General features: G+C 41.6%; 1 protein-coding gene across 2 annotated transcripts in view; it reads right to left on the bottom strand.

The window, feature by feature from the left end:
- Positions 1 to 9,136: 9,136 nt before the first annotated feature.
- The window catches only part of BANP (BTG3 associated nuclear protein), a 271,776-nt gene continuing 256,473 nt past the window's right edge, over positions 9,137 to 24,439 (bottom strand). For both annotated transcript variants that reach the window (XM_032793751.2, XM_075073787.1), the window contains 2 exons: positions 15,604 to 15,747; positions 9,137 to 9,948 (listed from right to left, as the gene is read on the bottom strand). In XM_032793751.2, coding sequence (XP_032649642.1) covers positions 9,877 to 9,948; positions 15,604 to 15,747 — 216 coding nt within the window. In that variant the 3' untranslated portion in view covers positions 9,137 to 9,876. The remainder of the gene's footprint in view (positions 9,949 to 15,603; positions 15,748 to 24,439) is intronic.

Raw genomic sequence — 24,439 nt, 5'->3', positions numbered from 1 at the left:
TCAGTTTCTAATCTGAACCCATCTGATTTTAGTTTCCTGCCATTAACTCTTGTTCTGCCTTTCTCTGCTAGATTATAAAACCCTTCAGCACCAGTATTATCTCCCCGAAAATATACTTATACACTCTAATCACGTCGCCTCCGAGTCTTACCCTGTACTTATCCCTGTGTTTGAGGACTTGATCACTATACGTTGCATAGACAGGTGCTGTCCCAGGGTGCTCCCGTGTGGCCCGGCAAGGTCCTGCAAACACTCTGCTTCAATTCCCCTCTGAAGTTAAAAAAAACAAAGCAAAGCCCTTACTTTATACCCAGAGCTGTTAAAATGCTATTCCCTCCCTCTCAGGGTCTAATTTATCCAGCTCTCCCACAAGAACTCCCCTCTTAGATTCATGGTTTTACAGTCCTCCTTCTTGGGGCCTGGCCATCCCCGGGCCTGTCAACTCTCCCCTCAGATGCTGGCCCTCCCCCCTGGGCATGTGTCTAGGCTGCACTTTCCCCTCAACAGCTTCCTGGCAGCTCCTTGACTGAGCTTGGAGCCTCCTTTTGAGTCACCAACCTGGTCAATTAATCAGTCTCTTGAACTTCCCCAGCTGGGTCTAATAACCACTAACACCTGTCTGTGCTGACTGGGAGAGAGGGGACCTTTGTCCCAACCACTCGACTAACTCCTGCTATCAGATCCTTAAAGGGCCCGGAAACTAACTGCTCGCTGGGGCCATCTTCCTCTGTCCCAATTACTGCTACATTTGCTCCCCTGGACGTGGAACAGGGTAACTGGCTTCTCAGATTATCTTCTCTGGCCTTAAAGGCTAGTGCCGCAATATACACTGATTAATACAGGAAAGATTCAAAGGGGCTCAGATCCAAATGCCTCCAAATCCTGGGGAAATTGAGATTCCAGAACAAACTTTACTAGTCAGGTGCATATCTATAGCACAAAGACTGCACACATTTATAAGGTGTTGTACACACTGACTCGACTGAGTCATTGCCAAAAGAGAGAAAGAAACTTTTAATACTCAGAGCCAATCAGAGCAGGATTAAGGTGGCTGGAATAGAGACATTTGCATATTAAAAGTGACATTACTGAGAAATAAAATTGCTGTTAAATAACAGCAGTTATGCAAGTCAGCCACTGATGACCAGCTGGAGAGCAGACAATTTCAAAACTGTTAGGGGATGGGCAGGGGAGACAAAACCATACAGCTCTGCACCAGGATCATCCATGCTCTCTGATTCAGACTAGTGTAAGTCGCCATTAAGAGAGTGACCCTCAACTAGGAGGAGAAAGACAGCTGAGTGGCTGGGGAGGTGTGAGGGTGGGAATGGGGGTTGTGGGAAAGAAAGACCATCACTGAAATCATGATTTTGGTTGCCATCTAAGAACCTAGCTTGAGAGATAAGCCGCCCTCTCTGTGCAAGGTGATTTACTGTTTACCAGCATCTCATTGTCAATGGGGATGCTCAGAAGGTTTAATTTTGCTACAGTAGGTGGCTCAGGGGAAATACAAAACTGGTTATATTAATGATTAATGGCTGACACACACGTTCCAGCTGTGACATTTATCCTGGCTGTTAAATAAGCTAAGCAGCAAGAGAGAGCACTCTCCATGGACAAGGTAAAGACTACAGCTGTTTTCTCTGTTAAAAGAGGTTTGGCACCCAGCAGCCCATGGGTTTATGATTTATTGTTTTTTAAATTTAAAGTAGCTGACCTAACTTCTCTGATAGGATCAATGCAGTGACAACAGTTCTGTTTTTTCATTGGATTCAAAAAGAAGTATTACTGATAAAGGGGGGGAAATATCCAGCCAAGGAGCGGGGAAAAGCAGCATTTTTCAGCTAGAAATTGAACCCGCAGTTCTGAAGGGAGAGGCATGGCTGTGCCAAATTCAGGCAACAAAGACATCTAGGCAGCTTATATGGATGTCGAAAAAAATGACTGTTCAAATTCATATTTCACACATACACTCGGCTGGTGCTGGCCAGCTCCTCAACTTCTCCTCGCTTCTTCAGGAAGCCTGCAGTAAATGTTATATATAGTTCACAGTTTAAAATGAGATTATTTTTAGACATAAATTCAGGAAAGATTTTTTTCCCTTTGGAAGTGACAAATGGGAAAGTCCCTCTGATCTCCAGTCCCCTGCTCCAATTCCAGTTTCTACATTATGACACAGAGGGTAACCTGGGAAGCAAAGGCCAATGAATCCTGAATACCAATGGGACTCACAGAGGGGGCTTGGCTTTAAAAAGTGGGGAACCAGGGGGTAAGTAAGGATTTTGTTTTCAAAATTAAACGCAATAGGTGTTCAGACGGTGACTCACAAAATGAAGGTGAATAATCTCGCCTTAGTTAGTTTACACCATGGATAATGGTGCAGAGGTGTCAGGTTTAACTCAGAATTTCCTGGCTTTTGTTGATCTGTTTCACAACCAGATTATTTAAAGATTTCTGTTGTGTTTAAAAATTGAATGAAAAATTTGAAAGAAACTATTCCATTGAAGGCTACTGAGTGGGTAGTCATTCAGGCCCACTCCAATCTGCTGGACAGTTTGTTAAAGCACTTACAAACATGCACTGTTTACCTGAAAACTAGATGAGGTTCTGGGTTTTTTCCACTGTACAGGATAACTGTAGTATCTGTAACAATAAGCAAAACCTTAAGCATATTTTCTTTATTTATTCTTTTATGTATTTAGCTCAAAAAAACCAAATTTGTTTAAACAATATTGGAGAATCATTTTCCTTTGCCAGTTTCTTTTAAGCATTTTTTTCTTTTTCATAGAAAACAATCATGAGAAAATTTTCACAACTGGAATACATCTTGTTTAAAAAAACAAAGGAGATGTAATATTTGCTCTTGATCAAGATTTCTCATGTAAAGCTGCAGCTGAGAGCAAGGTTGGTTTTTTTTGGTCCATTTCCAGCCAAATATATCTTGCAGAAGAAAACATCGAAAATCCCAAGGTACTTTTTGAAAGAATAGTGTTCTGGCCAAATTGTAAATGGGTAATTACATTCCAACCACTTAAATTCTCCCTGTAATTTCAACTTGTAGCAGGATTCTTTACCGCTGTACCTAAGTCTTATGTATTGTTGTTCATTGTTAAGTAGTTGTGCTTTCGTGGGGTGCCAAGCATTTCCTATACATACTGTCAAACTGTGTTTAGTTGAGAGATCACTTACCTTAGCTTGTACCAACATATTCAAAAAAAGAAAAGGCCTCAATTTACCCAAACCCCAGAACATCTGAATGACTTTCACATTCCCAGTCTCATCCAAATAAATGAAGTTTGACTGCAGATAGCTGGTCTAAATTAGCAGAGCTTGTAAAGTGCTTTAGGATCCATTTGACAAAAGAAACTCTATAAATATAAGATCATTATTATTTCTGACATTTAAAAATGCAAAAGGCTCACAGATTGCCAAAGAAATAATTGTCTAAAATCAGATTCTGCAAGGATTTTTTTTAATGCTAGTTGCCACATTGAACTTCCTAATGTGAAGCTCACAAGAAGCTCTGTGAAGCAGATAGTCACCAATGCAGCAAGCAGGATGCAGAGAGATGCATTTCAGGTACTCCCAGATTGAAACAGGTATTTACCAGGGGTTTGGTAAGCACTCCCTACTTTAAAGGGATTCTAACGGGATTAATAGGCCTAAAACCAAACCTAAGGAACAAATTCAGCTGTTGTTTGGATTACAGCAGACACAGTGAGCCACTGTCTATTCTTCCACTGCCACTTTTGCAGCACAAAGTGACACTGTGATAAACCAAAAAAAGAGAGATTTTTAGGTACGTTAAATTTGAGCTCCAGTCCATCAAACTTTAACACACTTGTGGTTTGAGCTTCCAGTGCTGAGAGGTCTGAACTGTCATTGACTTCAAGGGGAGAGAAAGATTGTAGGTCTTCAGAGGTGCTCCGGTCCCTCAGCAAATGCAGTCCTAGGATGTGGAGATCGATCTCACCTCAGTCCCGGGATTCCTAAAACTTCCTTTTACTTATTATATTTTAAAGCACTTTGTGATGTTTTCATTTTGTCTTCAGTACTTACACAGTGGTGCTTTATAGAATACCAGGAGATGATTCTCTGCTCTGATCCCTGAGCTTAAGATCTGAATCAACTTGTAGGAACTTTCAGCTAGTGCACCATTAGAAACCAAAAGCATCTATAAAAGCTTGACTTATTGTGGGAAGTTTAAGTGCAGCTAATTCACCTTTCCTGTTACTTTGGCTTCTGTTGCACATTGCAGGGGCGCTCAGACTTTGCAAAGCTCACCAGGGACTTCACTATTGCGTTCAGTTTTACAGACAAGATGCTACGCTGATGGGCAATACTATAAAACTCTAAAACAGGCAGACAGAGGGGATGAAATCTAGGACCCACTGAAGGGTCAATAGGAGTTTTGTCATTGACTTCAATACAGCCAGCATTTCATCCTGTGGAATGTAACCTATGCTTAAATCAAACTCTGTACCAGACTACTGGAGGGATGGCTAATATAACACCATTTTTTTAAAAAGACTTCAGAGGCGATCCTGGCTATTACATAACTAGTAAGCCTAACTTCAGTACCAGGTTCATTGGTTGAAACTATAGTAAAAAACAGAATGATAAAATACACAGATGAAAACAATGTGCTAGGGAAGAGTCAACACGGCCTTTATAATGGGATATCATGCCTCACCTATAGGAATTCTTTGAAGATGCCAGGAAGCATGTGGACAAGGGTGATCCAGTGGATACAGTGTACTTAAACATCCAGAAAGCCTTTGACAAGATCCCTCACCAAAGACCCTTAAGCAAAACAAGCAGTGATGGGAAACGAAGGTTAGGAATAAATTATCAGTTTTCACAATGGAAAGAGGTAAATAGCGAGGTCCCCTAAGGATCTGTATTGGAACCAGTGCTGTTCAATATATTCATAAATGATCTGGAAAAGGGGGTAAACAGTGAAGTGGCAAAGTTTGCAGAAGATACAACGTTACTCAAGATAATTAAGTCCAAAGCAGACTGCGAAGAGTTATAAAGGGATATCACAAAACCGAGTAACAAAATGGCAGATGTAATTCAGTATTGATAAGTGTAAAGTAATGAACATCTATACATATAAAATGATGGGGTCTAAATTAGCTGTTACCACTCAAGAAAGAGATCTTGGAGTCATTGTGGATAGTTCTCTGAAAACATTTGCTCAATGTGCAGTGGCATTCAAAAAGGCAACAGAATGTTAGGAACCATTAGGAAAGGGATAAATAAGACAAAATATCATAATGCTACTATATAAATCTATTATACGCCCACACCTTGACTACTGTATGCAGTTCTGGTTACCCCTGCTCAGAAAAATTATATTAGAATTGGAAAAGGCTGTGATCCAGAAAAGCTCTCACTTAACTTTAAGGACAAATCCCATTGACATGAGTGGAATTACTCACATAGTTACTGTTAAGCATATGCTTAAATGCTTTGCTGGATGAGGACCATAGAAGCCCTTATTAGTTAATGGACAGACACACTCTGACTTAGATGGGTTAACAATCAGGCCTCTAATGGTAAAAGATCTCAAAGCATTTTTCAGCATTATTGTAGATACAGCACCAACAGTGTGGTAGGAATTTTAGACTTGTGTGAATAGAAGTGGTGAAATCCTGGCTCCTTTGATGTCAGTGGAAAGAATCCCATTGACTTCAAAGAGGCCAAGATGTCATCCAAGGTCTCTGCCCTGAAAAGCTTCAAGTCTAAATTATTATTAAATAATAAAACACTATTCATGCATTATTTATCCCATCGGTCATAAGGTGAGTTGCTGACAAGACTAGGACTAGAACTCCCATTTCTTCTGGTCTTTCTTTGTTATAAACATTCTCTCTTTCTGAGTAGTTGCAGTCATATGTTATCAATCTCTGCAACCCCAACAAAAGGAGCATGGTGAAAAATCCAATTTTAAAAAAATGCAGAATGTTAAAGACATTTTATTGCAAGGGAAAAGAGCCATTTTGTTATTAAAAAGGCAGAGACTGAAAATAATGAGGGAGACATAACAAGAAAGCTCCATTCCCAACTGGCCTGCTTAAAAGGTCAAGCCACCACCACTTTGGACATAAACTAAGCAAAACAACGCTAACTTGGCCGCATGCAGAGCCAGGCAAACTATAAGACCTCATAAAGTTTTTGATCACTATGGCCCCAATCCTGCAGTGAACTCTACATGGGCAGACCTCTGCACTGGCACAGAGGCCCACTGCAGCTCTTCACAGATGCAAGGGTCCATTGGAGGGAAACTCAGTTTAGAATTGAAGCCTATGTCCTCCCATGCAGGACTAATATTATTTGTATATGGTAGGACCCACGATGAACTAGCTGCTTTCTAGCCATTCAAGAAGGGATGGCCCTTCCTCAAAGAACTGCTAATCTAAAGACAGAGGCTAGGGGAAGGGGAACAACCAACAGAAGTGACCCAACACCGATGCCCTTTGTTCTCTGAAGTACTATTATTTATACTATGATACTGCCTATAATGTGCTAGGTGTTAGCCAAACACAGAGGAAGATACAGTCCCTACTTCTAGGAGCGCACAATCTAAATATATGAATCCATAAGAGAACCTTACTATTCTTTTCCTATTTATTTTAAGTGGTTTGCACTCACCCTGATCAGACAGTGGCCAATGCTAGGTGCCCCAAAGGGCATGAACAGAGCAGGTAACCATCATGTGATCCTCCCATTGCCTATTCCCAGCTTCCTGCAAACAGAGGCTAGGGACACCATCCGTGCCCATCCTGGCTAATAGCCATTGATGGACCTACCCTCCATGACTTTATCTAGTTCTTTTTTGATATATATATCTACACACACACGGAACTATCATCACTTCCATCCTCTCCTGCCAAGAGCATGCAGTGCTCAAATGGTTAATGGAAAATCACTTGACAACAAGCTTTTGCCATCTGCTCTGTCTGGTACTCTAGCTGCATAGAGAACACAACTCAGAGAGAAAGAGAGAGAGAGAGAGAACTCTGTGGTTTAAATGCATGTGTGCTGTGTTTACACAATGCAGCATGTGTACTTGTTGTTTTCCTCAGGTCTCAGAGCAGGAGGAAGAGGCAGCACTTTCTGATGGACAGCATGAAGGTTTTACCTCCAACAGGAATATCATAAGGGAGGATTATGTAACTTTGTCCTCAATAACCAGCACTTCACCTTCCCAAGCTTCGGCACTGTCACTTCCAAATAGTGTTTTCTTATTAAACAGCCACTCTAAAATATGCAGGAATCACTGTATTTTTAGGCTTCCCTTTGGATGCAAAGTTATTTAAACATCACCCAGTTTGGGAAACACTATTAAAAAATGAAACTGGCAAGTAGCCATATTCTTTAACCTGTTGTAAATGTAGTTTTGACAGACTCTGGCTGGTAATTTGTATTGTACTTGTGCCTCAGCAAATATCCTAATGAAAAGTGTGAACTTATAGTAAACTTATTACTTACCAGGGACAATATTTGCAAGAAATCTTGGGTGTTGAGGCCCACAGCTCAGGAGGAATGTTTTCCTAAGTTAAGCCAAATAGAATTTGTGGCTATTTCTCATTCACTAACATTTTAATAGATATACAATATATTATCTGTCAATAAGAACCTAGCTTGTTCAGTTAAAAAAATAAACAACTATACTTTTCTCATTGGCTGAAACACACAAGCAGGTCTGTTCTCTAAGGCAGTAATGGTCCTGCAAACAATAGCTCTTCCCCTTAAATTAGCTTACTAAATAAACACATCTGAGGTGAAATCCTGGCTGTGTTGAAATCAGTGGCAAAACTCCCATTGACTTCAATGGGGCCAGTATTATTGCACTCCTGGAGGGGTGGGGCAGGCAGAGAGGTGGCCTTTGAGGTAACTATGGACCTGCTCTATTTGAAAGCTTTTAGCAGAGTAAGTCCAGAGTCCCGTGTGAATGTAAAGGAACCCAGGGTGGTGTAGGAAAGTCTCTTACAGTGATTTCAAGATCATGAATCCTACTAAATTACACATCATTACTGAACTACTGAATCACAAATCTTACAAAATCATTTAATCTAAAGGGCACTACTCAGCTGGCTCAACACAGATAAATAATTGGAATAAATAACTAGATCAGGGGTAGGCAACCTATGTCACGTGTGCCGAAGGCGGCACAAGAGCTGATTTTCAATGGCACTCACACTGCCCTGGTCCTGGCCACCGGTATGGAGGGCTCTGCATTTTAATTTAATTTTAAATTTTTCTTAAAAATTTTAAAAACCTTATTTACTTTACATACAGCAATAGTTTAGTTATATATCATAGACTTATAGAAAGAGACCTTCTAAAAACATTAAAATGTATTACTGGCACACGAAACCTTAAATTAGAGTGAATGAATGAAGACTCGGCACACCACTTTTGAAAGGCTGCCGATCCAGGAACTAGATCAACACCTCCTGAGAAAGAAACCCTCATATTGCATATACCGTACATGGCAACAGCAGAACAGTATCCTAAGTAGAAAACATCTATCCAGGAACTATGTAGTCAATCAATAGAGCAAAAATGAACAGAATAAGGCTGGGGTTTCAAAGGGGACTGGCTAAAGGAGTCAGGTGACCACCTCCAATTTACTTAATCCCAGTCTAAATTATTGACAACAAATCATCTAACCAGGTCTAACCCACGCCCACTTAGTTATTGCTTACAGAAAGTACATCTGACATGCAATGTTGTCACTCAAAGTGCAACATTCCCCACAGGGCTGGAGGCAGGAGTTAGGAGTCACTCCAGGGAGAAGAATTCTGAGGGGTCCTTATCAAGTTTGGTTTGAAATAGCTTCATCAATTTACTGTGTAGGATGCAATTTACAGACTCTGAAGCTCAGAAAGGTTCACACTGGAACAAAACAAATTTTTCCCATGATGGAATGTCACTGCAAACCCATAGACCGGGGTTTGGCTAATAACAGCATCATGCCTATTTGGTGGGATCAAAGTAAGACTAGACCTTGTCTTCCCTGTAGTCTTTACTTAGGCTAGGTCTACACCGGGGGTGTCAACCTAAGATATGCAACTTCAGCTAAGGACATACAATGGGGGGTGGAGGGGAGAGGGAAATTACGCTGTTCATAAATACACATTTATTTGTTTCTTTAGAAATGCATAATTACAGCATTTGATAGAATTTTTTCCTTAGAAAAGTAGTTAAGCAACAATACAAACAAAATTGTTAGTCTTTTGCAAATACAATTTTTCATTACACTGAACAGAAACCACCAGCAAAAGGCTAATACTTGCAGTATGGGCTTTCTCTTTTTTTAAACATTTTCTTTTTTTGTTATAAACACCTTAGCAAATAAAAAAGCCATTTAAACAATGAAAAATATTTAAGCTCTTGATTTCTATATGTGATAAAGCATGTACTGCAAAGCAGCAATGTGTTCGATAAGAGAGCTACGGACATTCAGTGGTATGATTCACAGAAGAAACGATGGGATAAAACATTAATTCGGTTTTAATGTTTTGATTGATTAGGTTTTTTTTTTTTTCTCATGGAGGGAATATTTTTCCTTAAATACCTAAGGGATGACCCTGTATATTTAGAGGGCCAACTCCTCAGCTGGTGTAAAGTGATGTAGTTCAACTGAAGTCAGACCTGCACTGATTTACACCAGGTGAGGATCTAGCCATGTGTGTAAAAACAAACAGACCAACAGAACAGTGATATTTACAAGAGAAGTAAATGAAAATGTCTGTTAGTCTGATGTTCACATCCTTTCTCCTGTTGTTGTACGTGGGCAGCAACCCTTAGCTTCTGACTGTGGTCACTGGCATCTGGATCTATGAAGCTTCCACAATCCCTGCTTTACTCGATCTGGATTGCTCCGTGTTCTATCTGCATTTCTGGCTGGATAGTTGATTGAAGGGAATCTGTGCTCTATGGAAAGAAACACAAAAAAATGAATCCATATTTTACTTCATATTATCTTCTCAACGCAAGTGCATTAAAGAAGATGCTAAACGCAAGTTACTCAAGATCTTTAACCCCTGCTTCACCACTGACTTGCTATGTGGACTTCTATGCTGGTTGCTTCATCGTCTCATCCTTCCCACCTGGGAGAAAGGGCTAATGTCACTTACCTGGCTCACGGGAGTATAGGGAAAACTGCTGAGTATATGTTTGTATCGCTTTTTGAAAAATATAAAGCTAATAAAAATGCAAAGTGTTATTAAAACACTATATCTCTTTGGATGCTAAATGTTTTATTATCTTCCTTTTGGCCACATATAAATCTCAATTAATTACCAGATCCTCCTAATGTGTCCAAAATTAAAGGAGTTTATTTTTCCAAAGATGGACAGAGGATGTAGGAGAACCATTAGTGCCAACCCAGGTTATGAGTTTTGGTAAAATGTCATCTAAAATAAATAATACACTTAGGAAGCTGCTCAGAAAATAAATTGTAAATCCCAATTTTTGTAAAGAAACTGCAAAGGACGACAATCAAGGGGACCTAAACCAGAGCAAAGTAAAAAGAAGATGCACACACACATACACACACAAGTAAAGTTTAAGCAGTACACCACTCCCAGCTCTCCCTCCAGGATGGCCGCACTTACACTGACATAAAGGTGCTTAATGTTCGTATGGGAAGGAAAATACACTCTACTGTTAAAAGGCACCTTTATACTGGTATAACTCCATCCACACTAAAGGTTGTATCAGTACAACCATTTCAATAAAAAAAAATCAAAACCCTAACCAAAATAGTTACACCAACCCAAAACTTGTGTGTGGTTCAGGCATACACTGGAATTGAAATGGGAGTTTATATAAGTTTTAGCACAGTAGCATTCCACCTTTACTGTGTACAGTGGGCCTTTTGTATACTCCTCCTGGGGTTCTCAGACAACACAAGACAGGTGCATTTAAGTGCAATTCACACCAAATAAACAAGGTCAAATAAGAATAAAAATACTGTAAATAATCCTGGTGTTTTCTGAGAAATTAACCGTTTCCCTCTAAAAGGAGGCAAAGAATTCTCGATTCCTACAGAGAGGAGACAGACCTGTATGAACAGGATTAAAAGAAAAACAAACCAAAACCCCATACAATTGATTTACTCTTAAAAAGAAAAAAAAGATGTTTGTATTAAGAATGTGAGTTATTCATATATTGGTCCAGTCAAGTGAGGCCTCCAAGTGAGTAGCTAATGTGTAGAGCCTCAGGAGTTTGTGACAGAGATTCTGCATGAAGCAAAGTGAACCTAGATTGTCACAGAAGTTGTACTTTGAGCCAACTGATGCTCTGGGAACAGGACAGGGTGCAAGAGCAATAGAGTAGCAACACTGCCATTACAGGAAAAGATACTTTTTGGCACCCTATTTACTGTCCTCTCTCTCCTAATACGGAAAAACTAGCATTAACACTTGGGATGGGGCTTCAGAGAAACCAGGGGTGAAACATAGCTAATGGTTTTTCTACCCAAACCCAGTGGACTGTAGGGGCTTATTCAAATAAAAATACTGTGAGGTTCAACTTGTCAAAGCTTTCTTCTTAAATTAAGGTTTCACTGTGAAATTAATTCTTGCCTGCTTTTTTGTGTTCTATTGCCAGTAATTACATGTAGCTACAATTTTTTTTCATGTGGAATTCTACAAGTCATTTGATTATTTACTTGTCCTATATAACAGTGCCAGTCAGAAGAATGATGCTAACAGTTTGTCAACAGCTAAGCTGTAAAGCAACCACCTAAACACCTGGGGGAAAAATATATATAACATAAGCACTGACTATATATCCAGGATTCAGGCTATCAGGCACGAAGTACGAGACTGTTTGAAGGGCTTGCAAGTGAGCTGCATTGTGTGGTTTTTTCCCCCATGTTAACCAAACCTGATCCTCAATCAGGAGATTTCAGTGAAAAAAATAATGTGTGATATTACCACATTTTGTTCTTGCAAATTAATGAGTCAAGAATCCTTAGAGTTTCTATAAGTAAAGAATGAAATCAGGACATGAAAGCATGCAAACTACTTCCAGGTCCTGAATATTTGCCAGATCTCAACCCGACCTTTGGACATGCAGCTGCAATTCTGTCCCTGTGATGTGCCGCTGACCTACTATTAGTTAGATGTCTAAGTACCTGATTTGTGAGCACAAATTATCAGTCAGACTTAAATTAACTTGCAAATACAAAACTTAAATAAACTGAAATTAGTATTGAACATCAGGGCATTCATATCTGCTTCAGTTCAACTCAAAGGAGTGATTAATTTCAAAGGAGCCTCATTTCTGCCTCTAATTTGACATGTGCAACCCGGCATCCATAAACAATAAGGCACTGTTTGGAGGGCACAAAGATGAGAAATTAGAGGCTGATTTTCAGACCTGAAGTAGGTGTTCACATGTGATGTTTTCAACTTGGAATTTGTGCAGGGTACTGGATTTTGGTCCTGGAGGACAATAATGAGCCCCACTTTTGACAAGCTTGGATATATAAACAGATTCAAAATGTTTGAGGCCATGAAAATATCTCTGCATAGAACTTTCTGGAAAAAGAAATAATACAGGTTGCTGCTGTATTACTGAGCTAAGATGTGCATTTAATATTTTTCCCTTTATCCAATCAGTTCATTTCCAGTTATGCAGGACCACTTCATCATTTCAACCAAACTGGTTATTTGTTTATGAGTTCATAAGTAATCCATACATTTTAAAGTGACGCAAATATTAGGTTTATTTTACTAATTTACATTTATAGTTCCTTAGTTTTTAGCCTACGTAAACTAGGAAATATTTACCGTGAACTTATTTTTAGCCTTTTTGCATTTCTTTCCATACTCCTCTTGTTTTACATTCCTTTCAGTTTATCTACAACTTGGTATAAATCTCTGTGGTTAGCCACAATGTTAAAACCTAACACAGTGCAAAGTGTCTCTGAAAGAAAGTGGCTCCTTTTGTGGTTGCCAACTGTGTGGGAGACAGATGCCTATTTTAACGTCTGGACTCGACAACCAACTGCCTGTCAGATCTAATAGCTGAGAGGGATGATAATGTCACAAAAAAAACAGCTCCCAAACAAATTCAGTGGGAAGTGATTTATGTGAACACTCTGGGGGCCCAGATCTGCAATGGCAATTTACTATGAATGAGCACCTCTGAATGTGTGATGCAGCAGTATTTTATTATTTGGATCGAGCCAGAAGTGTGCATGGCACTTTAAAGGTTTAAAATAAATAAATATGGCAAGAGCCCGGTACTGAGAAGCTTATTGTCTGTGACATTTGTGATAGACAATGCAATCCCATGCAGTATCTTTGGGGACCATTGTTTTAAATTTATGAATGATGTATGTATGATTGTGTTTTGCGCCATAAGGGAGGGTTACCACAGCTCTTCCAGGAACTCAAAACAGACTAAGATGAGCTGGTAAGTGCACTTCTACAGTTAAAATGCTGCACTGGTGCACCTGTGCTGCTGCAGTGCTTTAATGAAGATGCTAGTTAATTCACCTCCCTGAGAGGCAGTAGCTTTCTTGGTAGGAGAAGCTCTCCCACTGACATAGCGCTATCTACATGGAGGGCTAGCTCGGTATAATTACGTTGCTCTGGGAGGATGGATTTCTCACATCCCTGAGTGACGTAGCTATGCTGATATAGGTCTGTAGTGTAGACCAGTCCGAAGACTGCAAACAACTCCAGAGAGATACCATGCCCGGAGGTGGTTTGCACATACCAGTTCAAACTTGGTTTTCCAGAGACCAAGAGACAAAGAAAGATGTTTCTCTGAATTTAAACAGACTCCGGGCCTTCATTTTGAGTGAGCAAACAGACAGGATCTTCTGTACAAGGAGAGACCCCAAGCTTTGCTGAAGGGTTGGAACGGATATTGTACTACTAGCCTCCTCATGTGGAAGATGGGCAATTTCTAGTATGTTCAGTACGCGCGTGGGACCTTTCTTTGTTTTCATATATTTTCTCTGTGATGCTTCTGCCTTAAGATTAAGTGTACTTTGCTTTGGAAGAGCCATGTGGACATTAGTAAAAACACTATTTTTGTGCTTATTTATTGTACGTTACGGGCAGAGAATGTACAGGAATATTTTGTTCCAACACTGGTTTGATAATTTATTCGGCCATATATTCTCTGTTAAGGAATAGTTCTGGCTATATTATTTTAGGCACGCAAAGGCCTTCAGGCATAGGGGATCTATAAATAAAAATGCATAATCACTATTATTATTATTATTTTTTACGGTGGCCTTAAAACACCAGAAGGCTCCTGGACACAATAGACCAGCTTCAGGTTACATGTTAAGGCTTATCGCTCTTGCATGTCATTCTGCATATGCACATTTCCAGCACACTTGGGTAGGGTTTCTTTCCACTCATGACAGAATACACTGTCAGCAGCAGGCCTTGCTTGTTATACCTCTGTATTCAAAAGTCATGTAAAAGTCAGGCCGTTTAAAACTCTTTTGTTCCCACAACTTGCATTCACTCCAATTTGAGTCCGGGATGCTCTCAGGAGGCCCTCAAAAAAGCAGGACTTTGGTTTGTAAAACGAAACGATTTTTTAATCTTAACAGTCCAAAACAAGCCGGTCAAACTAGTAACCTTCAGTACACATACACAATACTGGAGAACATCTTAACTTACAAAATGTACGATTTTCTTTTCCAGAGAGCTGACAAAGCAATGTTTTGCCCATAGTCAGTGTTTGCAGTCAGTTTAGAGAGCCTCACAAAATAGGGGTTTACAATAGGAATGGTGACAAAATCCAACTCTGCAGCCAGCTTGTGGCTCTGCTGTCATAACTGGCAGTTCAGTTTGCACTCCTTCTGGGCTCCTCTGAGCAGTTTTGGGAGTAAAGCAACTACCTTCAAAAATTTGACACTGTTTGAGACCAGCCACATTTTGTTGCCACCAGCATCAGTCACTGCTTTGAGCAGATGAGAAATTAGGCATGTACTCTTGGTGAGTGACTGTCAGGTTGCAGTCAGATGGCCTGAGATCACTGCCGAGTTCAAGTACCTTTATATTTCCTGAGAAAAACAAGAGTTTTCTATAGCCAGCTACATGAACATTCATATTGGCGTAAAGGATAATGCCTCCGTTTTAAAAGAGAGCCTCAAGTGTTTGCTTATAATTGATAACACTGCAGCTGATGTGGGAAATCCAAGCAGTGGATCAAAATGATTGAACTGCAGGCAGGAAGGACAGGCACCCTTCAAGAACACTGAACTTGAGAACTCAGGCTGAAAGAAACTTTCCTATTATGACTCCAGGCAAACATCTTCCTCCTGTCCTATCAGCTTGGTGTGCCTCTTTTACTGATTCAGGAAAATGATGATGACTAAAATGACTATACTCTAGGACCAATCAAGCAAGGACTCAGAGGTAGGAACAAGGCCAGGAATAGTCAAAGGCTGTTTATAAATGAAGGCACTCATTACAGGAGACATTTTTAGAGTTGAGAAATTGCATATTAAAAACTCTAAGGGAATGAAATATTTGTGGACAGAAACATAGTTATTCTGACAGGCATTTGCATCTTTTTAAGTACTTTCAAATGTGAAAAAATACGTACTTGGTTAGTAGCAGCATGGTCTGTCACTGGCGCCAGCTGAACATATTGGACCTGGATATCACTTCCTTGGAGTGGGGATCCATCTACGCCCCCAGATGCAGGATCTGCAGAGGCAACAGCTATCAACTGAGCACCCTGTAACACCTGCAGACAAACCAGCAGAGAAAATATCCTGTAAACAACCATAGTTACAAAGGCCTTGTGAACACTGTGAAACATCTGTAACTACAAAACAGATGTGAGACCTAAAAAAAAAAAGAACCCCACCAAAAAACTATCCATCAATAATGGTTAAGTTAAATTGCAAGGTTTTTCAAGAGAATATGGTATTCATACTGAAGGACAGTTAGACCAGAAGCACTTTGTTGTGCTTTATAAAATCTGGATTCCTTCCGTTTTTTAGTGAAATGGTTAACAGCCAACATACCTGGAAACGTTTACCTCTCTTATGATTCTGTAATACAAAACAGCACTAGTGACGGTACAAAACCATCCCGAGGGATTATGCTAAATACTCCGGGTTTCATTTCTTTAATTAAAATAAAACCACCTTTGATTAACAAAAACAGAATGAGGCTGTTATGCAGCACTTACACACTGCTTCCTATAACTGCTGAACCTATTTTCCTTGTTAATGAGTGCACCCAATTCCCATTAGCCTAGTGGGGGTTACTCCAACATTCCAAAGAGAAAAACAAAATGGAACACTGGTGTTTACATCATGCGGTTCTGTGGCCCTAATCCAAAGCCCAGCCAAGTCAATGGGAGCATGTCCATTATTCCAGTGGCCTTTCAATCAGGGTGTAGAATCAGAGGCTTTGCCTGAATCCCAATAGTCAGAGGAAGATCTCTGCCCAGGTCACCTATAAGTGTACAGGGGGAGGGTAATAAAGCAGCACTGGGGGCTAATGGCCCAACGACACCTCCAGAAGAAACCCAGAAGCTCTAAATAAACTGCTCAATGAGAAGAGAGGAGGAGCTAGAGCCCTGCAGCCAGTGACCAGAGTGCTGTCTGGTAATTAACCAGAGCTGGGGCTTTTTCTGCTAGATTTTATGTTTGCATCAAAATCTTTGGCTTCATTTATTGTTACAGCTGTATCCTAAAGCCCATGATATGGGGTAGGAGAAAGGCTTTGCAGGGATGATTGGCTTTTGTTACTGGACCAGGTGTCTGATGCCCCTCGCTTACAAGGATATACAGTGCTGTTAATGCCGTAGGCCGTATTTTCACAAAATTTGCAATTTTTTACATTCTTAAAATCACTTTGGAAAAGGTAAGTAGTAGGGCTGTCGATTATTCGCAGTTAACTCAATCGATTAACACAAAAATATTAATTGCAATTAATCACAGTTTTAATTGCACCATAGCATACCAATTGAAATTTATTAAATATTTTTGATGTTTTTGTACATTTTCAAATATATTGATTTCAATTACAACACATAAGACAAAGTGCACAGAGCTCATTTTATATTATTATTTTTATTACAAATATTTGCACTATAAAAATGATAAACAAAAGAAACAGTTTTTTTCAATTTACCTCATACATACAATACCGTAATGCAATCTCTTTAACGTGAGAGCACAACTTACAAATTTGGGGGGGTTTGTCATGTACATCACTCAAAAACAAAACAATGTAAAACTTTAGAGCCTACAAGTCCACTCATCCTACTTCTTGTTCAGCCAATCATTAGGACAAACACATTTGTTTACATTTACAGGAGATAATGCTGTCGGCTTCTTATTTACATCACCTGAAAGTGAGAACAGGCTTTCGCATGGCACTTTTGTAGCCGGCATTGGAAGGTATTTACGCGCCAGATATGCTAAAAATTCATATGCCCCTTCATACTTTGGCCACCATTCTAGAGGACATATTTCCATGCTGATGATGCTCGTTAAAAAAATAATGCATTAATTACATTTGTGACTGAACTACTTGAGAAAGAATAGTATGTCTCCTGCTTTGCTTTACCCACATTCTGCCATATATTTCATGTTATAGCAGTCTCAGAAGATGACCCAGCACATGTTGTTCGTTTTAAAAACAATTTCAGTGCAGATTTGACAAAACACAAAAAAGATACCAATGTGAGATTTCTAAAGATAGCTACAGCACTTGACCCAAGGTTTAAGAATTTGAAGTGCCTTCCAAAATCTGAGAGGGATGAGGTGTGGAGCATGCTTTCAGAAGTCTTAAAAGAGCAACACTCCAATGTGAAAACTCCAGAACTCGAACCACCAAAAAAGAAAATAATCTTTCTGCTGGTGGCATCTGACTCAGATGATGAAAGCGGACGTGCATCAGTCTGCACTACTTTGGGTCATTATCAAGCACAATTCCTCATTACCATGGACGCATGTCCTTTGGGAGGGTGGTGGAAGCATGAAGGGACATACAAATCTTTAATGCATCTGGCACATAAATATCTTGTAACATCGGCTACAACAGTGCCACGTGAAGAGGAGGTTACTCACCCTGTGCAGTAATGGACGTTCTTCAAGATGTGTGTCCCTGTGGGTGCTCCACTTCAGGTCAACGTGCTTCCCAGTGCCTTTGATCGGAGATTTCTACAGCAGGACCCCTACGGGCAGTGCACACGCTGTGCCTGCCTCACAAGCTGTCAGTGTTTGAATACCGCATGCATGGCCCGGGCTCCTCAGTTCCTTCTCTGCAAGGGAGTCCGTTCCAGATTCCGAGGTAGAGGGGAGGAGGGTGGATAGTGGAGCACCCACAGGGACACTCATCTCGAAGAACGTCAGTTACTGTGCAGGGTGAGTAACCTCCTCTTCGAGAGAGAAACATCCCTGTGCGTGCTCCACTTCAGGTGACTGAAAAGCAGTATCCTTTAGGATGGTTGGGATTTTGGATCAGGTAAGAAGGCTGTTGACAAGACAGCTCTACCCATCCTGGCATCGGATGCTGCATGTGCACGAGAGCGTAATGATTGGCGAAGGTGAGGTTCGATGCCCAGGTACCTGTCTTGCATATGTCAGAAAGCAGGACGTTATGGAGAAAGGCTTGGAAATGGAGATGGCTCTAGTAGAGTGTGTCCTGATTGATGTCAGGGCTTGTATGTGCTTCAATTGGTAGCAGAGACTTATGCAGTCTGCAGTCCATTTGGAGAGTCTCTGGATAGAAATAGCTTTTCCCTGTGAACTCTGAGTGATAGAGACTAAAAGTTTGGGGATTTTCCTAAACAGGGGTTTTGTTCTATCCAGGTAAAAGGATAGCACTCTGCACACATCAAGAATGTGCACTGCTATTTCAAAAGCATTAGCATGGGGTTTTGAGAAAAATTGCCACCTTTAAATCTGTTATGGAATGGCCAGAGAAGTTGAAGTGTTCTTCTATTGATAGAGTAACCATCCGGAATCTCTGTTTCTTGACAAACTTGTTTAGGCGTCGAAGGTCAAGGATAGGGCACCATCTGCCGTTTTTCTTTCCTGTCAAGAAGTAGTTGGAGTAAAATCCTTTCCCTCTGTATCGAGCTGGTACCCGCTCTTTTGCTCCTAGTTTTATGAGGTGTTGTACCTCTTGACGGAACAACTGTTTGTGAGGGGATCCCTGAAGAGGGACTGGGTGGGAGGATGGGTAGAGAGCATGGAGAGGAAGGGGATGGCATAACCCGATCTGACAATTTCCAGGACGCATCTGTTCATAGTGATAGCTTCCCAGTTGGTAAGGAAGGGTTGCAGACGGTGTCCAAAGAAATGGATGGTTGAAATTGATGCTGAAGAGGGTGGGAGGTTTTCTGTACCCTCGACCAAGGCTTCAAATTTGTTTGTTTGAGGCAGGAGGGTGGATCGCTGTCATTTGCGGAGGGCAATGTTGTTGGGTTCTGGGTGTATGGCGTTGTTGTTGCTGTGTACCATATTGTCTGAAGTGTTGATTTTGCACAAAAGCATGGTAGTGTGGCTGTTGGTATGGCTGATATATCTCCTGCCTCTTTTTTGTGGCAGGAGGCCTAAAGATCTGAGTGGCATGTGATTCTTTCAAGGAATGGAGGACTTCGTTGGTTGTAGAGATGATGAGTTCGTCCCCATTGAAGGGAAGATCCTGGACAGTGCTCTGTATCTCCTTGGAAAAGGAGAAAGAAGTAAACCATGAGGCACGCCGCATGACAATGGCCGTGGCCATGCATCTGGCAGCTGCATCAAGAACAACCTGAAGAGTTGTGTGGGAGATCAGTTGGCCCTCGGACACCACTGCTTTGAATTGTTGTTGTTTGTTTTCTGACACATTATCAATAAATTGCATTACTTTAGCATAATTTTTGTGGTCATATTTTGCTAAGAGTGATGAATAATTCGCTACTCAAAATTGCAAAGTGGAAGATGAACACACTTTGCACCCAAAGGAGTTCAGTCTCTTGTTCTTCTTGTCAGACGGGGTAAATCGGAAAGGCTGGTGCTTATTTTTCTGGTTGGCCACCTCAACCTCTAGCGAATTGGTTGATGGGTGAGTAAACAGAAACTCCCAACCCTTCGATGTGACAAAATATTTGCGGTCCAGTCTCTTGCTAGAGGGGGTTATCATGACCAGGGTCTGCCAGATAATTTTAGCTGGTTCCATGACGGCCCCATTAATTAGTAGGGCTATTTTGGATGAGGTGGTAGCTTGTAATATGTTGGTGAGTTCACAGTGGGTTTCTGGTACCTCCTCCAGGGTAATCTTGAGTTCATCAGCTACCCTTTTAAATAATTCCTGAAAGTAAATGAGCTCATCAATAGTGGTAGGTGGTGGGGGCACCGTGGCCTCCTGTGGTGCTATCACTGTAGGATGGGGAGATATGTCCTGTGCAGACGAAGCGGCTATTTCAGGTCTTATCTGCCTATCCTTGTAAGAAAGTATCGTGGAGCGTCTGACAGCTTTTCTACAGGCGGCACGGTGAACGCTTAACTGTGCAGTGGTGTAGTTCCATGGACCCCAGTGTGGCCATTGCCCAGGAAAGGGGGTAGGTGGTCCCATCCAGGGGTTGCCTACCAGTGTGGGTAGCCACTAGGATAGGAGGAGTGCGGTATAGTGCATCTCCTACTTGTAGGTAAGCGAACCTGCAAGGAATATTGTGAGGATAACATATGGTAATCCTCCTCCTCCCCCTCTTCTCCATTTGAGAGGCTTGGAGCGGCAGGGGAATACTGCAGATAGGGGGCTGAAGGTCTTGGTGATAAACTGGTGCCGAGTAGCAGAGATTGAGGGATATGTGACACTCTTAAATCCCCTGGATGTAAAAACTGAGGTGCTGCAGTGACTCGAGGTGCTGAATGATAAGGCAGGAGAGGAGTAAGGTTAACTGAAGTGGAGCTGGTGCTGCTGCTGTTGGTGTAGGCAGAGTCTGTGGAGGCAGCTGCTGTATTGGAGGTTGCACTGGAGGTGCATACTGTGCCGCAGGAGTAGGTGCCCCAAACGTGGGCACTGTCGGGCAGGCAGATGACATGAAGTGGCTTGGTGCCGGGAGCATCAGCTGCAGCGGGTGAGAAAGGGCTCCACAAGATCAAATGGCGGTGCCATGATCTCCATTTGTGCTCTCGGCACTGTGCTGTCAAAGGTTTCAGAGGGAGAGCTGTAGGAGGCGGGCAGCTGAAAGCCCTGAGCCTCGGCACCAGGACGCTGAGCAGCCGTGCCTAAGGTGCCTGCAGACTTAAAAGTGCTGAGCCAATGAGCGGTGGGCACTTGTGAGGTGGAAGGCACTTGAGACTTCTTTGCTGAGGAGCAGACCTTGAGGGGGGAGGAAGCTGGCCATTTCTTTGTTTTACCTTTCTCCCTTGAGGGATTTAAAGAGCTTTGCTGGCCAGGGTCAGACAAAGGTCTGAAGGAGTTTTCTAAGAGGAGCAGTTTCAGTTTGATCTCCTGTCCTTGCGGATTTGCGCTTTAAGCTTACTAAAGTGAATGCATTTTGAGGGTACATGAGACTCCCCCAAACAGCATACACACTATGAATGACCATCTCAGATAGGGATGGCTTTGTTGCAGGAAACACATCTCTTGAAGCTGGCAGAGCTGGGCATGTCCGTAGCCAAGAGGTATTTTTTTATTTGTAATAAAAAATAAATATAAAGTGAGCACTGTACACTTTGTGTTGTGTTGTAACTGAAATCAATATATTTGAAAACATAGAAAACATAAAAAAATGTAAATAAATGATATTCTATTATTGTTTAACAGTGCAATTAATCACGATTAATTTTTTTAATTGCTTGACAGCCCTAGTAATTAGGGAAGTGTATTACAGCTATATACATTTTCAAAAATATTTAACAGCTATTATTCTTCTGCTGAATGTAATACCTTAGTGGGGTCAGCGGTGATAACTAATGAACAGGTTATAATTCTAGTAGTGGCTATTGTAGAGGCTTTGAATTGGTTGGCCTAGTTATGTGATAAAGTCAACGGAAAAGAACATTCTTATAAAAGAATGGCCTCTTGCTGCTGCATAAATAAGGAGACAAAGCCAAGACAGTCATTCTCACAGCCAAAGACATTAATTTTTTACAATATATTGTTACACTGTGTTCCTACTGTATAATAAATGTGTCGATTTAATAATTATTTCTAATGACTGATTGTACACAATGAATCATTATAGATCTGCATGCTGACTGCTTTAGGTTAGGTTCACTGTTGGCTCTGAGCAATCAGAAACCATCTTACTCATTATAGAACAGTTTAAATATGTACTTTTCTAAGGAGAAGTATGAGGTCAGAATACATTTTAGGCATAGCAAATCAATAATGTCTCCCCAATAATCTCTTTGTTTAAACCTATACCAAATGCTGAAATCATTAGCTTCCATATGCTGTAAATTTGTACAATAAACTTTTCAAACCACACCGATGAGCAGCTTTAAACAAACAAAATTAACAAGCAAAAAAACCCAACAAAAGAGAACAAAGAACAAATGATTATACAAATTATTATTTATATAATCAAATTTGATTTCTCAGTTGTGTCCAGGTGGATGGCCACAGAGGAGTGGGTAAGTTAGAAATTCCCTGAGGAGCACAGGGGATAAAAGGAGGTGACCTCCTAGAGCAGGGGTGGGCAACTTTTTGGCCTGAGGGCCACATCAGGGAATAGAAATTGTATGGCAGGCCATGAATTCTCACAAAATTGGAGTTGGGGTGCAGGAGGTGGGGTTGGGGATGAGAAGTTTGGGATGTAGGAAGGTGCTCCAGGCTGGGATCGAGGGGTTTGGAGAGTGGGATGGGGATCAGAGCTGGGGCAGGGAGATGGAGAGTGGGGAGAGGCTCAGGGATGCTCCGAGCGGCACTTTCCTCAAGCGTGGTGTGGCCCCTACGCAGCGCCCCGGTTGGAGCACCAGAGCAGGGCTGAGCTGCATGATTAGGCCCTGACCCAGCAGGCTTAAAACAGGTCGTGGGCTGGATCGAGCCCGCGGGCCGTGGTTTGCCCACTCCTGTCCTAGAGTGACCTCAAGGGTCATTTTCAGAATCTCACAGGGATTTTGGGTGTGCTGAGGTGCACGGGCAGAAATCGTGGAAAAACAACATCGCTTCCCTCATAACCTAAGTCATGCAGAACGCAATGCCATCCACAACCTCAGAAACCACCCTGACATTATCATCAAAGAGGCTGATAAAGGAGGTGCTGTTGTCATCATGAACAGGTCTGACTACCAAAAGGAGGCACCAGACAACTCTCCAATACCAAATTCTACAGGCACACTTCCTCAGATCCACTGAGGAATACACTAACAGAACACGCCACAATCTACTCAGGACAGCTACCTACACAACACCGGAACAAATCAACATACCTCTAGAAGCCACCGACAAGGGTTTATCTATCTACTACCGCTCAAGTCCACAAAAACCCCGAGAATCCCGGACTCCCCAACCATCTCGGGCATTGGACTTCACTGAAGGAATCTGTCAGATATGTGAATCCTCCTACTTCAGACCCTACCACACCAGCACTCCCAGCTATCCGGACACACGTGATTTCCTGAGGAAACACAATGCCATTGTCACTCTCCAGAAAACACCATCCTAATCCACCATGGATGTAGAGGCCTCTACAGCAAACATCCACCACAGGATCAGATGGAAACAAGCTGTCATGGAACAGTATCCGAGATGCCACAGCACAAACTACTGCTGAGCTCTGTGCCCTTATACTACAACACAACTATTCAAATTGATGAAAATATATCTCCAGTCAGTGGCACTATATAACTGGCACTCGCAATAGCCCCACATTATGCCAATTTTTATGGATGACCTGAAACAGAAACCATAAAACGCTATGTGCCTTCCCTTCACTCTCAACACTCATCACTGCCCTTCTCTACCTAGCTACATTGATGACATCTTCAATCATCCGGACCCAGGAAAGGAGACTTCTGGGAAAAATTCCACCACGTTTCACACTTTCCACACCACATCAATCACTCGAGCGGACCAATCTACAACGGGAGGTCACACTCCTAGACACACGTGCAAAAAGTGAATGGTCATCACAAGATAAACACCACCTAATATCGAAAACCTAACCGACCGCTATGCCTACCTCTTTGGGCCTCCAGCTTCCACCCGGGCACATCGCACAGACAGATCCCAGAATCTACACGACCAAGCTCATCTGAGAGTTACACAGCATCTGTCTAAACCCCCTCAGAACAGACGACCAACACCTACAAAATCTGCTTCTCACACCAAGCATTCCTCAAAAACTCAAATAGCCCCGCACGAGGAAAATAACATGAGAAACAGATCAAACCTGCCAAAGTCCACAGACGTGTACCCAGAAGCCTTCCTACTGCAAATAAGCTCGAAGACGACTGGACAGACCAGAAATAGATGAAACC

The sequence above is a fragment of the Chelonoidis abingdonii genome, chromosome 19, assembly GCF_003597395.2.
Source record: "Chelonoidis abingdonii isolate Lonesome George chromosome 19, CheloAbing_2.0, whole genome shotgun sequence".
Classification (NCBI taxonomy): Eukaryota; Metazoa; Chordata; order Testudines; family Testudinidae; genus Chelonoidis; species Chelonoidis abingdonii.
Note: the sequence above shows the minus strand (reverse complement) of the source record. Positions and strands in the feature narration are given on the sequence as shown.